This window comes from Chlorocebus sabaeus, chromosome 11 (genome assembly GCF_047675955.1).
Source record: "Chlorocebus sabaeus isolate Y175 chromosome 11, mChlSab1.0.hap1, whole genome shotgun sequence".
Classification (NCBI taxonomy): Eukaryota; Metazoa; Chordata; class Mammalia; order Primates; family Cercopithecidae; genus Chlorocebus; species Chlorocebus sabaeus.
The window spans coordinates 106402675-106419939 of record NC_132914.1 but is presented as its reverse complement, the minus strand read 5'-3'; the positions used below and the strand labels follow the sequence as shown (position 1 = coordinate 106419939).

At 51.4% G+C, this 17265-nt stretch overlaps 1 protein-coding gene across 1 annotated transcript in view; it reads left to right on the top strand.

Annotated features, from left to right (window-relative positions):
• Nucleotides 1-11283, top strand: part of FOXN4 (forkhead box N4) — a 30565-nt gene extending 19282 nt beyond the window's left edge. Inside the window, exons 3-9 of the mRNA XM_073021350.1 lie at nt 871-995; nt 1097-1207; nt 1530-1657; nt 2298-2394; nt 3504-3711; nt 7280-7672; nt 9137-11283. Coding sequence (XP_072877451.1) covers nt 871-995; nt 1097-1207; nt 1530-1657; nt 2298-2394; nt 3504-3711; nt 7280-7672; nt 9137-9396 — 1322 coding nt within the window. The 3' untranslated portion in view covers nt 9397-11283. The remainder of the gene's footprint in view (nt 1-870; nt 996-1096; nt 1208-1529; nt 1658-2297; nt 2395-3503; nt 3712-7279; nt 7673-9136) is intronic.
• Nucleotides 11284-17265: the final 5982 nt, after the last annotated feature.

Here is a 17265-nt window from a genome sequence, read left to right as displayed (position 1 = left end):
TTCTTCACTGTGGCTGCTGGGTACTTTCTGTGGGCCTATTACTGTGCCAGGCATTTGGAGCAATGAGTGATAGAAGATGTGGTCCCAATTCTTAGGGAGCTGACGATCTGGTCAGAGAGAGAAGGACAAGACAAACAGATCTAGGGACGGTGACAGCCAGAACTCAGAGGAGAGAAGGACCCATAGGGTTTCCTGGAAGAGGTGCCCCTAGGGCAAGACCATCCTGCAGGTCAACTTTGCTTGGTTGGAGGTGGTTGCCTAAAATCAGCCTAGTGGAGTAAGAATCTGTGATAGATTAGCAATGTCTGTCACAAGCCCAGCACAAGATGGGGGAAGTATGTCTGCTATTCTCATCCTGTGTGGAGGAGCAGGGCTTGGCAAAGGGGAGAGAAGGCACAAAGCCATTTTGGACCTAAACCTAGAGGCACTCAGAAGCCATGGCATGTTTTTGAGAAAAAGAAATGAACAGTGAATTAGTGTTTTAGCTTCATGAAGGACAGGAACTAAGCTATTACATCATCATGATTATCATTTATTATTGACTCATGTTTATTGAGGTATTATGTGCCCAGTAATGTGCTAAGCACTTGATAGACATTATCTCATTTAACCCTCACAGCAAATTTATAGTTAGGGGTATCAGTAGTTCAAGTACGAATGGGAAAGCTGAGGCTGACCTAAGGTTGTATAGCACGTAAGAACCTACTTTTCACTACATACCAGGGAAGTGATTTGCCAAGCACCTACTCTGTGCCTGGTCTGAGGAAAGGGGCTGGCTCCATTCTCTGGAGACACCTGGGCACTGGGCCGTTCCTGGTGGCAGCCACCATTCCTCTGGCCCAGCAGCGTCTCTGTGCTTCTCTCCTGCAGGTGCCTTGGCTGGGGCGGCCGACCTGCATGTGGGAGCCACTCCAAGTCCCCTTCTCCATGGCCCAGCAGGCATGGCCCCCGGAGGCATGCCAGGTCTGGGCCCCATCACTGGCCATGGAGACAGCGTAAGTACCACTGCATGGACTGTGAAGGGTGGGCAGTGCCCTCCAGACTGGGTGCCCACCCCCACTCTGACCCTCTGTCTCCTCCTCTTCCCGTCCAGCAGATGAGCCAGTTCCCCGTGGGGGGCCAGTCCTCATCTGGCCTGCAAGACCCGCCGCATCTGTACTCACCTGCCACCCAACCACAGTTCCCGCTCCCCCCGGGTGCCCAGCAGGTACCAAGGGCTCAGGGGAGCCCTGGACTCAGCAGCAGACACCCTGCCTTGGGCTGGCCAGGGACCTCTCTGAGCCTCAGTTTACTCACCCAGAACATGGGAATAACATTCGCCCCCATGCTCAGGTCATGGGGTCATTCATTCTGTTCCCCCAAAACTCCTGCCCTGAGCGGAGACAAGATTGTTTCCTGGACGGCTGTGAATCCCCACACGAGGCGTTTGGAAACTAGGGTTGGGACAGGGTTACTGTGAGTGACGTATGTTCTTTCTCACCTTCTCTCTCTCTCTCTGCCACTTTCTCCCTGCCCCTGCCTGTGGGAAGTGCCCTCCTGTGGGCCTCTATGGCCCCCCATTTGGGGTACGGCCCCCCTACCCCCAGCCCCACATGGCTGTGCATTCGTCTCAGGAACTGCACCCCAAACACTACCCCAAGCCCATCTACTCGTACAGGTGAGGTCCAGGGTGGGCCGGGTCAGGGCCGAGGGCGGCTCTGGGAGGAGAGGGATGAGGCTGCGCTCAGGGCATCTCAGACAGCTACGTGTGGCAGCCCAGACTTCCAAGAGGGAGGTTTTGGGGAGTGGGGAACCCCCAGGTGGGACTTGTTCTCAGGAAGGAGCATCATAGGGTCCCCCAGGTCAAGAGCCCACTGCAGACCTGAATCCAGTGCCACAGTTCACTTCATTCACAAGCTGTGTGGCCTTGAGGAAGTGGCGTGGCCTCTCTGAGCCTTGATTTCCCCAAATGTAAAAAGTCATCAAAATAATAGTATTGTATACCTCACGGGAGTTTGGGGAAGGGGAAACAACCTAGGGAAAGTCTAAAGGCTCATAGTCATTAAAATTATGGGGATGCCATGAAGAGGGGAAAGGGTAAGATTTCTCAAGTCAGTACCAATGGTTGAGCCCAAGGTCAAGGAGAAAGGGCAAAGGGTGGGAAAGACATCGGGCCATGAAATGGTATTGAGAGCTCACTGTGTGTGAGTGTGTAGGGTCAAGCAGGGCAGGCTTCCTGGCAGAAGAGGCACTGGGCTGTCAGCCTGAGACCCCTTCACGCCTGGCCTGCCCTGCCCTGCCCCACCTCCTGCCCCCAGCTGTCTGATCGCCATGGCCCTGAAGAACAGCAAGACGGGCAGCCTGCCTGTGAGTGAGATCTACAGCTTCATGAAGGAGCACTTCCCCTACTTCAAGGTGAGGGGTCCCAAGCCAGGGTAGGGGTGCTGGAGCTGCCTGGTGCTGCCAGAATCCAGGGCGGGCCCTGGGCCAACCCTCTTTGGTTCCCAGTTATTCTGTATATCTGGTGATTAGGACATGTGCACATACACTCACATAGAAGAAAGTCAGAAAGAGAGGGGGCATTTGAACTGGGCTCTGACAGATGAAGAGGAGTTCATTAGGCATCCCAAGGAGAAAAGGGTAGAGGCACCAGACTAGTTACTCAGCACGGATTCAGTACAACATAATGATGCAAAACAACGGAACTGGCAAGAGCCTTCACCTCTGAGCCTCAGTATACTCATATGTCAGGTGTGGAGAATCATCCCAAGCTGGCAAGGTCAGTGAGGATCCTGCGGATAAGGGTCTGGCAGCTTCTGGCATAGGGTTGGCCACTAGTCATGTTATCCTTGTTAGCATCAAAGCAAAAAGTGGAGCAGGAAGTTAGAGGGTACACCAAGCTGTAGGGTCCCTGGCCTGGACAGTGTCCTTAGCAAAAATACTGCAGTACAGTGTGTGTGAGTACATGTACATGTGTGGTGTGAGATGCATTGTGATATCTGGTTATCTAGCATTTAAAAATAATTTGCTGGTGGTGCACACCTGTAGTCCCAGCTACTTGGGGGGCTGAGGTGGGAGGACTGTTTGATCCCAGGAGGTCGAGGTTGTAGTGAGTTGTGATCACACCACTGTACTCTAGCCTGGGTGACAGAGCAAGACCCTGTCTCAAAAAGTAAATTTGCATTGAATACACTTGACCAGTTATCCATTTATTGGCATCATTCTTCTTTGCTTGCTTCCTCAGTGGGAGAGAGAGTATGGAATATCCAGCAGGCCAGGCTGCATCCTCCTATAGTAACAGTTGGCCGGAGCTGAATTGTACTTCCCCTCTCATCAGGGCATGGCCACACCAGCTGGCCTCCGTCCCCAGCACTCTCTCTTGTCTCTCCAACTTGAGGCTGTCAGTCACTGTCAAATTACTCCTGCCACCGCGATGTCCTGCCGCTATGGGCCTGAGTAGGAGATCCCCGGGGTAGGAGGAAGGGCTTACAGGGAGGCCTCTGAATGCCGATGTCTCTTCATAGACGGCTCCCGACGGGTGGAAGAACTCGGTGCGGCACAACCTGTCTCTGAACAAGTGCTTCGAGAAGGTGGAGAACAAGATGAGCGGCTCGTCCCGCAAGGGCTGCCTGTGGGCTCTGAACCTGGCCCGCATTGACAAGATGGAGGAGGAGATGCACAAGTGGAAGAGGAAGGACCTGGCTGCCATCCACCGGAGCATGGCCAACCCCGGTGAGGCCCGGACAGCCCACAGCGCACACACACACACACACACACACACACAAATGCACACGCACACATACATGGAAGAGGAAGGACCTGGCTGACATTCACCAGCGCATGGCCAACCCCGGTGAGGCCCGGACAGCCCACAGCGCGCGCGCGCGCACACACACACACACACAAATGCACATGCACACATACATGGAAGAGGAAGGACCTGGCTGCCATCCACCGGAGCATGGCCAACCCCGGTGAAGCCTGGATGCACACATGTGCACGCACACAAATACACGCGCGCACATACACACAAATGCATTCACACACCTGTGCACACAAACATGCACACATACACAGAAGAGGAAGGACCTGGCCACCATCCACTGGAGCATGGCCAATCCCGGTGAGGCCCAGACAGCCTGCAGCGTGCATGCACACAAATGCACACGTGCGTGCACACACACACGCAGAAGAGGAAGGACCTGGCTGGCATCCACTGGAGCATGGCCAACCCTGGTGAGGCCCGGACAGCCTGCAGCGTGTGCACACACACACAAATGCACACATACACATGTACAAACATGCACACACACAGAAGAGGAAAGACCTGGCCGCCATCCACTGGAGCGTGGCCAACCCTGGTGAGGCCCAGATGCACACACACACACATGTGCACACACACGGAAGAGGAAGGACCTGGCCGCCATCCACCAGAGCACGGCCAACCCTGGTGCAGCCCGGACAGCCCACAGCATGCGTGCGCACACACACACATGCACATGCACACACGTACACACATGTGGAAAAGGAAGGACATGGCCAACCCTGGTGAGGCCTGGACAGCCCAAAGCGTGCACACACAAATGCACACACACAAGTGGAAGAGGAAGCACCTGGTCGCCATCCACCAGAGCATGGCCAAGGGGCCCGGACAGCCCCCAGTGTGCGCACACATGCACGCACGCATGCACGCACACATACACACCACACGCCCCTCCTCCCAGCCCAGCCCCAGCTCTGCCTATGCACTACCCAGTCTGTAACACTTCTCAGATACGATGATGGGAAGACAGGAGTCTGGCAAACCTCCCTCCTGTGAAATTGACCTCTCCCTCCCCAGCCCTATCCAGTGGCGGAAGTAATTGAGGGGCCTGATCAGAAACAGAAAAAAGCTGTTGGATCTCACTTGTCATCCATAGTGTCTTGCCCAGAAATGTCAAACTACACAACCATGGGATAAACATTGCTTTCCTACCACATTGGCAGAGATGTTTAAAATAATAACACGCAGTGTGGACTAGGATGTGGAAACATAGACAGCTTCGTATACAATGGATAGGAATTTAAGCTGTTACACTTTTTGAGGGAAAGCTAATATATCAAACACCTGCAAATGGTACCCATGGATTGGTCCAATTATTCTACTTCTGACAATGTGTATTGTGAAGAGCAAAGATTTGAGCAAAAGGTTTACGAACAAAGTTATCCATCACAAAATTATTTCTAAGAGTGAAACATAGAAAGCAGTCCAGACATCTCACAAGAGGGGGTTGGTTAAATAAATAGAATGACATACCTTGCAAGTATTAGAGATGAGAAATATTTTTAAATATTTTTGGAATATAAAGAAATGTTAGGCCGGGCATGGTGGCTCATGCCCATAACTCCAGCACTTTGGGAGGCCGAGGCGGGCAGATCACCTAAGGTCAGGAGTTCAAGACCATCCTGGCCAACATGGTGAAACCCCATCTCTACTAAAAATATAAAAATTAGCTGGGCATGGTGACAGGCACCTGTAATCCCAGCTACTCGGGAGGCTGAGGCAGGAGAATCACTTGAACCCGGGAGGCGGAGGTTGCAGTGACCTGAGATCAAGCCACTGCACTCCAGCCTAGGTGACAGAACAAAAATCCGTCCAAAAAGAAAAAAATGTTCTCAATAAGTGAAAAGGGGCAGGTTATATATCAATATCCACAGCAAGATCACATTTTAAAATACATATATATCCATATTGATTTGCCTCCCAAAAATGTATGTATGTATGAGAGAGAGAGAGAATAACTATGCTTGTATGTTTGAGAAGTACACCAAAATCTTTACTGTGAATGGAGAGACCATTGATAACTTTTGTATTTTTCACATATTTCTGTATTTTCCAAAACTTCTATCCTGTTCCTAATTAGAAAAAGGATTGCATCTGCTTTAAAAAAAAAAAATTAATGGATATGAGGTGGGGCCATCCAAGGGACATATGCATGGGGACTGTGACGTGGAGGCTAACTCTGCCCCAGCCCTCGGAGTATGGCCAGAGTCTGTTGGGTATCACCGTGTTGGGTAGGAATGGGGCTGAGTGTGTGGCTTGGGGGTGAACAACTCAAGGCAGGAAGAAGGGCTATAGCAGGAGCCAATGGTCCCTCAGTTGAGGGGGTATCACATCGCACCCAGCCCACCAAAAGCTCTGGGGTCTGGCTTGAGACCCAGGGCCAGTACTGACACATATTTGGAGTGAAGTCTTGGGCAAGTTATTCTGCCTTCTAGATTCTAAGTGTTCTCATTCCTAAAATGGGTGCAACCCAGATAGATCTTGGGACCCTGTCTACTCTCAACCCTGTGTTGCACTCAACAAGACATAACCAATAACCAAAAATAATTTGAGAGTAATTTGTCTTTACTTGTTTATACCCAAGAGTATTAAGGATTTTTAACCCATGGCAACACTTCTTAATGTCTCTTTGGTAGCAGGGAGTGGCCAGGGCCCCTTGCATGTAAATACATTTTGTCCCTGTCTTACGGGATTTGTAATCATGGCCTTACCTCCTTGCAGGGCTGTTAGGAGATTTAAATGAAGCTCTAGGGTTACAGGGCTGTCCTGTAAGGCACTATCCTGATGAAAGGGGCTAATGTTATTATCTGATGACATTTCTTTTAAAGACAGGGTCTTGCTCTGTCACCCAGGCTGGAGTACAGTAGTGCAATTAAGTCTGAACTGCAGCCTCAACCTCCTGGGCTCAAGTGATCCCCCCACCTCAGCCTCCCAAGTAACTGGTACTACAGACACACACCACCACGCCCAGCTAAGATTTTTTATTTTTTGTAGAGATGGTATCTTACTATGTTGTTCAGGCGAATCTTGAACTCCTGACCTCAAGCTGTCCTCCTGCTTCAGCTTCCCAAAGCACTGGGATTACAGGCATGAGCCCAGCGTTTGATTCATCTCTTATTCCTCAAAGATTCTGCACAATTTGTGATTTTGTTACATCTCCACGACAACCCTGTGCAGAGTGTATGATGTCTTGCTAGATGGGCAGAGATGTTTAAAATAATAAAATCTTAACACCCAGCATGGGCTAGGATGTGGAGAAGTATTTAATAGACACCTTCATTTACAGTGGGTGGCAATGTAAGTTGTGAGATGAGATGATGCCTATGTCATTTCATAGGTGAGGAGACAGAGGTTCAGAGTGTCCAAGAGGCTTGCTAAGGTCACACAGGTGGTAACACTGGAATTTGAACCCAGGCCTGGGCTGGGGCCCGGTAACTGCTGGGTGGGTTCTGAGTGACCTCTCCCACTTGCCTGCAGAGGAGTTGGACAAGCTGATCTCCGACCGGCCTGAAAGCTGCCGGCGCCCCGGCAAACCGGGGGAACCAGAGGCCCCTGTGCTGACTCATGCCACCACAGTGGCCGTGGCACACGGCTGCCTGGCTGTCTCCCAGCTCCCACCCCAGCCACTGATGACCCTGTCCCTGCAGTCAGTCCCCCTGCACCACCAGGTCCAGCCCCAGGCACATCTTGCTCCAGACTCTCCAGCACCAGCCCAGACCCCGCCGCTGCATGCCCTGCCGGACCTCAGCCCCAGCCCGCTCCCCCACCCCGCCATGGGAAGGGCTCCTGTAGACTTCATCAACATCAGCACCGACATGAACACTGAGGTGGATGCCCTTGACCCGAGCATCATGGACTTCGCGCTGCAGGGTGAGGCCAGAGGAATGGAGTGATGGGAATGGAATGGGGAGGGGAGAGGCCCGTGGGCCAAAGGGAATGAGGGAGAGGACTGTGCTGCCTACATTTGCCCCACAGTCTCGTTCCCATAGCAACAACCTTTACAAGTTGAACATCCCTGATCCGGAAATCCAAAATGCTCCAAAATTCGAAAATTTTTGAGCCCTGACAAGACACTCAAAGGTCATGCTCGTTGGAGCAGTTCAGGTTTCAGATGTTTGGTTGGGTTAGGGTTGTTCAGCCTGTTATAGCCAATGGCAGCCAACAGGAAATGAGCATTTGCTGTATACCAGGCCAGAGCATTCCACAGGCATCACCTGAGGTCACCACCATCCACATTTCTGTTCTGCCGATGAGGAAACTGAGGCAGAGAGAAGTGAAGTCACTCACCCAAGGTCACCTGGCTAGTAAGTGGCAGAGCCTGGAGTTAACCTCAGTCTGTCTGGCCCCAAAGTTTTCATCAGTAACTGCTTCAACTCCCATGTGCCACCCCCATGCCAGGTCACCCTCTGACCTGCTGCCTGCCTCATGATCATCTCTGATAAATGGGATGTGACGAATGAACGAACAGGGGAATTTCCGGTTTCAGTGAAGGCTCACACTTCATCCACTCACTAGCACCGGTGCAGCTCTTATGTTTCAGCCAAGGGTGGAGACAGCCTCTGTCCCGAGTTCTGCCTCTAGCGAGGGACATGGACAGGTGGCAAGTCAGCTGCAGCTGTGAGGCGGTATATTTGCACCTCTGCCTTTCTCTCCCTGGATTGCTGTGTAGTTCAATGTGCTGAAGAAAGGGAAGCATTGTCTTGTCCCCCTGGCTTTGACCATAATGATATCATGAGAACTAAATGTTTCCACAAGTCCTCTTGTTTAACCCTTGCCACAGCCTTAGGAGCTGGATTCCCTGATCATCTCCATCTTATTCTGAAGTTCTGAGATGGAAGTGTCCCAAAGACATTCGGTGGGAAGGTGAAGGTCCAGGGCTACAACTCTGGCCCTTCCATGGTTTTATTGTTTTTTGTTTTTTTTTGAGGTGGAGTCTCGCTGTCACCCAGACTGTAGTGCAATAGCACGATCTCGGCTCACTGCAACCTCCACCTCCTGGGTTCAAGTGATGCTTGTGCCTCAGCCTCCCAAGTAGCTGGGATTACAGGTGTGTGCTACCAGGCCAGGCTAATTTTTATATTTTCAGTAGAGATGGGATTTCGCCATGTTGGCCAGCTGGTGTTGAACTCCTGGCCTCAAGTGACCCACCCACCTCGGCTTCCCAAAGTGCTGGGATTACAGGCGTGAGCCACCATGCCCGGCCCCATGCCCTTTTTCTACAACACATGACCTTAGACGCCACACATGGTCTCTGCCTCTTCCCTAAGATGGGGGATTCGAACTCGGGTTGTTTGATGTGAAGCCAGCTCACCCTAATGCTTTTGTCTTTGAAAGGGAACCTGTGGGATGAGATGAAGGATGAGGGATTCAGCCTGGACACGCTGGGCGCCTTCGGAGACTCCCCACTTGGCTGTGACCTGGGGGCCTCAGGTCTGACCCCTGCCTCGGGTGGCAGCGACCAGTCCTTCCCAGACTTGCAGGTGACGGGTCTCTACACAGCGTACTCCACTCCGGACAGTGTGGCCGCCTCAGGCACCAGCTCCTCCTCCCAGTACCTGGGTGCACAGGGGAACAAGCCCATAGCCCTGCTTTGAGCTGTCAGCCTTACCTGCCCCGGAACCCCGGCACCCGGCTTGGGCAGAGAACTGACTGGATCAGAGTGTTCCCAGAAGGCAGGTCCCTCATGGTCCCCGAAGCCTCTCCTAAACCTGTGGCGAAATTGCTGGCTGGACAGGGAAGCGGTTCCCCTCAGCAGCCCCTCTCTTCCTCGTGCCTCCCACTGGAGCTTCCGGGACAGTTTCTGGGGGCTCTTCCAAGTCAGAAGGATGGAGGAGGGCGGACAAGCAACCCAGCGTCCCCCGACTCCTTGACACTCCTCCAAGGCCTGAGCTGTAACGCCTGGCCATGTTGAGTGACACTTCTCCATCCTGGATCCTGGCTGGGTGACCTCAATGACCTGCACCCCATTTTGGGACACCTTTGTGCATTGAGGAGACACCCTGGGGTGAAAGCCCTTGAATTCATCCTCATGGGAAATGGCTGAGTGGATCAAACCTCAGCCGTAGCCTCCAGGGGCCAGGCCCAGAGCAGGAAATGGAGCCAGAGAACCTTGAGCCTCTCTCTCTTGGATAGGACAAGCTGAACTCTGAAATGGGAGCCAGTCCAGGTGGCCTTCAGCCCCACCTTTCCAATAGTCTATTAGAATTTTATTAGAGCAGATTCCTGGGCCATGCCGGGTACCGTGACCAGGTGTAAATTTATTTATATTTATTGTGGCCCATCCACCCCACTTCTTTAAACCCAGCCCGAGGCCTCTGGAATGAGACTCCTCCTCCCTCCCTACCTCCCAGCCATCCTAACTCCTACAGGCCAGAGAATGACATCTCTAACTGGCTCGTATTCCCTTGGCAGCCTGGGGCTACTTTTTAGAACCAGCAAGCACTGTTGATACTGTGAACCATCCTATTTTTTCCATATTAGAGACCAGATATTTTTCCACCTGTTCATGATTCACATCTCTTCTTGCATGTACCTAAGAGAGGCGGTGCCATTGTTTGGGGGCTTGGGGGGCTTTCAAAGGGGAAAATGCAATGGGAGAGGGAGGAACTGGAGGAGGGTGCTTTTGTACTGGGATTTAAGACTCTCCTGAGGGAATGAAAGCCAGCTGAACCATGTAAAGCTCGAACCACGTGGCGAGTGGTGGACAAAACTTCGATGCATATTTATTGGCACTTCCTCACCTCCCTTTGTTCCACAGCTGTTTTTATGTTTCTTTTTCTCTCCTTGCTAATTACTGACTCCCCAAGTGGCAAGTTCCTCAGATAGCTGGGTTAAAGGAGAGACAGGTGAGTGAGCTAGTCAATTGTGAAAAATGCTCTCCCAGCAAAGCTGAGACAAAACTGGAGAAGCTGCAGCCTCACGCACCATCCCCCTCTTTCCACCAGATGGATGTTGACTGTGTCTGGGAGTTCCTGAACCCTAGAGCCAGGATGTTCTGTTTCATCAACAGCTCAGCCAGCTGCCTGGGAGCTTTGGCATTAAGCCCCGCCTTGAAGGGAGAGCTTTAAGTTTTTCCTAGTTCTGGAACTTTCCACCGAGCATCCACCACCCTTAGACACAATCCCAGTGCTACCCGTCCGACCTGCACTGTCATCTGCTTTGTGTGACATGGCCCCCGATAAGGTGTTGAAATTGTTATTCATGAAGACTCCGTGTTTGAGTAACATCAAGACTGTCAGTGTAGAATTGAGTAAATGTCTTCTATCAATAAAGGCTGAACGGCAGCTCTGTGGCTTGTGAGAAGGTCAAAGGGAGATAAAGGATAATGACACTACTCACTCATCCCTTACAGGTGAGGTCCCATTTACAGATGGGGAAATTGAGGCCCAGAGAGGTGACACCACTGCACACCAGACCCAGGCATTCTGACACCAAGTTCCCATCGCGCCAGAAGCTGGGGGGAGTTTGTCATGCAGGTTACAATGAGCACGGCCTCCATTTACTGTCCCTGAGAACTGGCGCTTGACAGGCATCATTTCAGGCAGGGATCACGAATGCCATTTACCACACAGAAAGCAGAGGCTTGGAGAAGTAGGGCTGACTGAGTGTGTCCTGGAGCCCAGCAGCACAGCTCAGGTGTGTACCCATGTCAGAAAAGACAAGATGGAAACGGACGCACCCCTTCCAGCACCTGCTATATGCTAGGCCCCGTACTAGTCACTGCTGTCAATTAGCTCATTTGGTCCTCACAACAGCCGTAGTAAGCATGTCTGATTTGTTACTACACCCATGTCACAGATGAAGAAACTGAGGCTCAGGGGAATAAAGCAGGTGACTTGCTGTCCAAGATATAACAGGCAAATTATATATTAATTGAGAGTCTAACTCTTTTTATTTTTTCAGACAGAGTCTCACTCTGTCACCAGACTGGAGTGCAGTGGTGCAATTTTGGTTCACTGCAACCTCGGCCTCCCGGATTCAAGCGATTCTTCTGCCTCAGCCTCCCGAGTAGCTGGGACTACAGGCAACGCCGCCACACCCAGCTAATTTTTGTATTTTTAGTAAAGACAGGGTTTCACCATGTTGGCCAGGATGGTCTCAATCTCTTGATCTTGTGATCTGCCCGCCTCAGCCTCCCAAAGTGCTAGGATTACAGGCAGGAGTCTAACTCTTAAGCCCACCCAGGAAGTGGCCTGCAGCCTCAGAGGAGACCAGATTCGTGCACAGGCAGCGTTTTATGAGTGACGAAGTATGTCTGGGAGGATGGGCTGTGGGTGGTGTCAGGAAGTGCTTGGTGGAGGCCAGGCTCGGGGTAGGGAGAGGGTGCCTGCAGCAGCCCTGGCTTCCTCTGCCCAGCACCTGTGCCACCCTCTCCTTGGCTTGGCTCCCAAATGACCCTGTGAACCCAGGCTGGCCAAAAGCATCACAGCCCCCAGCCACCCTCTGAAATTGGCTGAAGTGAGGAACAAGTGACCTAGGCCATGGTGTTCACAGCCGATGAGCATCCCCCAGGGACTTTGCAGGAGCTAGGGGACAGGGGCACCCTCCATCTCCTGGGGTGCTCAGCTGCAAGAATGGAGCCCCAGCCACTGCATCACCACCAGGAAAGGGCTGGGAGCCACAGCTGAGTCTGACTTCTGTTCCTGACCATGGACAAGTGGGAGTCAGGTGTGCAGAGTCCAGGCAAAAGTGCCCGGGTCACAAGCTCTAGGCAGAGCTCTGGTCACAGCCAGAGTGCCACCAATGCACGGTGTGCACAGCCAGAGTGCCACCCAGCCATGATGACACCAGAAGAAAGCATGCAGGAGACATGAGGGAAATGAGGCTCCTTCCGGGGCCGAGCAACTAATAGGAGAAAAACACAAACTGCCGTCATGTAAGTACCTGCTGTGTGCTGCACGGAGTTCAACACAGGCAGCATCTCCCTGGAACCCACCACAGCCTGCACAACCAGTGGGATGTTCCCATTTCCCAGAGGAGGAAACTGAGGCTCCGAGATCATGTTTCTAAAGCTTTTCTTCCCCTTCTATGAGAAATCACCCACATTCTAACAACAAAAATAGTAACAGCATTCGCTAGCATGTATAGGGGGCTTATTCCCTGCAGTGTATACCGGGACACAATCTATCTTTATTTTCCTCCTCAGTCCTAATCCCTGGAACCTGCGAATATGTTATCAGGCAAGTGGGAATAAAAGATGCAGATGCAATTATGGTTGCTAATCAGCTGTCTTAAAATAGGGGGAATTGCCGGGTGTGGTGGCTCACACCTGTAATCCCAGCACTTTGGGAGGCTGAGGCAGATGGGTTGCCTGAGCCCAGGAGTTTGAGACCAGCCTGGGCAATATACTAAGACTCCATCTTTACAAAAAAAAAATAAAGGAGTAGCCAAGCAGGGTGGTGCACGCCTGTAATCTCAGCTACTCAGGAGGCTGAGGCAGGAGAATCACTTGAGTCCAGGAGATCGAGCCTACAGTGAGCTGTGATTGCACCACCGCACTCTAGGCCGGGTGACAGAGCAAGACACTGTTTCAAAAAAAAAAAAAAAAAAAAGGTGGAGGATTACCCCAGGTTATCAAGGTAGGCCAATGTAATCATAAGGGTCCTATGGGTAAAGGAGGGAGGCAGGAGAGTCAGTGTCAGATTTAAAGATGCTATGAGGATGGAACAGGGCCTCTAGATGCTGGAAAAGGCAAGAGAATGGATTCTTTCCCCTAGAGCCTCCAGAAGGACCACAGCCCCACCCACTGACACCTTGATTTTAGCCCGGGGAGACGCATGTTGGGCTTCTGACCTCCAGAACTGTAGGATGATAAATTTGTATTGTTTTAAGCCACTAAGTTTGTGGGGATTCTCACAGCAGCCGTAGACAATAAATACATCCCCATTTTACAGAAGAGAAAACAGGCTCAGAGAGGCTAGGTAGCCTAGGCATGATTAGGAAAGAGTAGAGATGGGATTCAAATGACACTGTGCTTCCCCACGGTCTCTTATCACATCTCAGAGGGCTCAGCTGACACCATCTGTTTGCTGGTTTATATAGGAACAAAAACTCTCCAAGGTTACGTGACAGGGATTTAACCCCAGATCTGTAGGTCTCCCTGCCCCTCCATGGCACTGTAATGGCTTAGTGTAGGGTCATAATGGGCGGTCAGTGGAAGTTCAGGGAAAGGAATAAGATGGATCAGAAGTAGGGGATGAGGTGGTGGAGCCGAGCATCGCCTCCTTTGGAGGATGCTGGTTGTGTTACTGTTGATCCTATGGGTGTAGATGCTGGACCTCTGGTCTCTGGAATCAAAACCCTCAAGAGTCCAGGGGAAGCAGGACAGAGATCTCACTGGTGGCTGAAATGTGGGCAAATCCAACAGCAGCCAAAGAGCCAGGCTGGGTCATCCCCAAGGGGTGTCCAGTCCATGAGAACCTGTCCAGCATCTTCCACAACCACCCACAGTTTGCCACAGGACACAAGCAAACACTCTCAGGAGAGGGACAAGCAGGCTCATCTCTAGGACCCACATTCTCTGACCCCAAGGCTGCCCAGGCTTCCTCCTGTGGGATAAGTGACCCCGACAGGTGGAAGCATCTCTGATCTTCTCCAGGGGGTGCTTCCCACCTTCCATCATTGACTAGCATCTCTGGTAACCACAGAAATGTGGTCAAACTTATAGACTACCAATATCTCCTGGGGCCTTTTAAGATCTAGATCTCAGCCTGGGCAACATAGCAAGACCCCATCTTGGCCAGGTGCAGTGGCTCGTACCTGTAATCCCAGCACTTTGGGAGGCCAAGGCAGGAGGATAGCTTGAGCCCAGGAGTTGGAGACCACCATGGGAGACATAGCGAGACCCCATCTCTACAAATAATAAATTAGAAAATCAGGTGGTCATGGTGGCGTGTACCTGTAGTTCCAGCTACTGGGGAGGCTGAGGTGGGAGGATAACTTGAGCCTGGGAGGTTGAAGCTACAGTGGGCTGTGATAGTGCCACTGCACTCCAGCCTGGGCAACATAATGAGACCCCTGTCTTAAAAAAAAAAAAAGATCTAGCTCTCCAGATCCATCTGGGATTCTGAGGCATGGCCAGGCACTGTGCCTCACACCTGTAATCCCAGCACTTTGGGAGACCAAGTTGGCTGGATCACTTAAAGTCAGGAGTTTGAGACCAGCGTGGCCAACATGAGGAAACCCCATCTCTACTAAAAATATAAAAATTAGCTGTGTGTGGTGGCAGACCCCTGTAATCCCAGCTACTCAGGAAGCTGAGGCAGGAGAATCGCTTGAACCCACTAGGTGTAGGTTGCAGTGAGCTGAGATTATGCCACTGTGCTCCAGCCTGGGCGACAGAGTGCAATGCCATCTCAAAAAAAAAAAAAAGAAAAGAAAAAAAAAGAGAGAGAGAGAGACTGAGGTAGAGCCAGAGTCAATCTGAGCTTTTTAAACAAGCACCCCTGCTACGCTTGGGAGCTGGCCAAGGGAAAGGTGAGAAGAGTCTAAGACAGAGTGAGGAGGGGATCATAGGGTAGGCCTGTGAACTGAGATAAGGCAGACCCGAGGGCTAGGGACACAGAACATTCCTCTGACTTGGACTGAGAAAGGTCTTGCACTTGTGCAGCCTGCAGGTGACCCTGGCAACAACTAAAGGGAAGAGGAGGCTCCCAGAAAGGTTCAGGCAGTGGGAGTGAGATGGGGAAAGATGAACAATGTACCTTGGGTGCCGCCTCACCGAGAATGACCCTGGCTGGCCGGCTGCTTCCTTCTCCAGGAGTTCTGCCACCACCTGGGTCTGTGGGCGTCTGGATTTCAGCGTCATTGCAGAATGGGGAGCAGGTGGGAGAGAAGGGAGGGAGGCGTGGCCGCAGTGGGGCGGGGCCAGCTGGGTGGGCGAGGGAAGCAGGAGGCAGAGGAATCAGATGTCGGGGTCACAGGTGGGGTCTATATATCCCGTCCCTGACGATCGAGGCATGCAAATGGAAAGGTGCAATGACTTTTGAGTTCAATTGCTTCTAGGCTCCACCCCTTAGATGGCTATTATCAAACAAACACATAAAAACCAAAAACAAAAAGAGGAAAACAAATAGTATTGGCAAGGATGTGGAGAAATTAGGGAAGTTTGTGCATTGTTGGTGGGAATGTAAAATGGCACAGCAGCGTTGGAAAAACAGTATGCTGATTGTGCAAAGAATTAAAAAGAATTACCACCAGGTCTAGCAATCCCGTTTGCTTTTTTTTTTTCCCCTGACATGTAGTCTCACTCTGTTGCCCTGGCTGCAGTGAGTGGTGCTATCTCAGCTCACTGCAACCTCTGCCTCCTAGGTTCAAGCCATTCTCTTGCCCCCCACCACACCTGGCTAATTTTTGTATTTTTGGTAGAAATGGGGTTTCACCGTGTTAGCCAGACTGGTCTCGAACTCCTGACCTCGGGTTATCCACCCGCCTCACCCTCCCAAAGTGCTGGGATTACAGGTGTGAGCCACCGCACCTGACTCTGTATACCCATTTTCATAGCAGCAGTATTCACAACCACCAAAAGGTGCAAGCCACCAAGTAATTCATTGATGGATGCATGGATACATATAACTGTGCTCTTAAAAAGGAAGGAAACTCTGACCCATGCCACAACATGGATGAACCCTGAGGACATTACGCTAAGTGGGATAAGCCAGTCACAGAGAGGACGAATACCATACGATTCCACTTATATGAGGTACCTACAGTAGTCAAATTCATAGATACAGAAAGTAGAATGGTGGTTGCCAGGGGCTGGAGGGGGAGGGGAGTGGGGAGTTAGTGTTTAATGGGTACAGAGCTTCACTCTTGCAAGATGAAAAGCATTCTGGAGATTGATTCCACAACAGTGTGGATGCACTTAACACTGCTGAACTGTATGCTTAAAAAAGGTTAAGATTTTGTTATGTATATTTTACCGCAATAAAAACTTACAAAATACAAAATACTAGACCAGGTGTGGTGGCTCACACCTGTAATCCCAGCACTTTGGGAGGTGGAGGTGGGTGGATCACTTGAGGTCAGCGGTTCAAGACCAGCCTGGCCAACAGGGCAAAAGTCCATCTCTACTAAAAATATAAAAGTTAGCCGGGCGTGGTGGCATGTACCTGTAATCCCAGCTACTTGGGAGGCTGAGGGGGGAGAATCACTTGAACCCGGGAGGCAGAGGTTGCAGTGAGCCAAGATTGTACCACTGCACTCCAGCCTGGGCGACAGAGCAAGACTCTGTCTCAAAAAAAAAACAAAAACACAAGAAAACGTGTAGGCTCTTTGCCTGTGTTTCCTCCACAGTACTCCATCCAAAGATATACCCCATTTGTCAAGGTATTACAAAATACGGAACATCATCAGGAGCATCCTCTCACCTCACCTTCCAGGAGAGGACCACCTCTCTATCAGCAGACTATTCTCCAAAATCCAGCCCTGGTTCAGCAACCAGAAACACCTAGGGATCCCTAGCT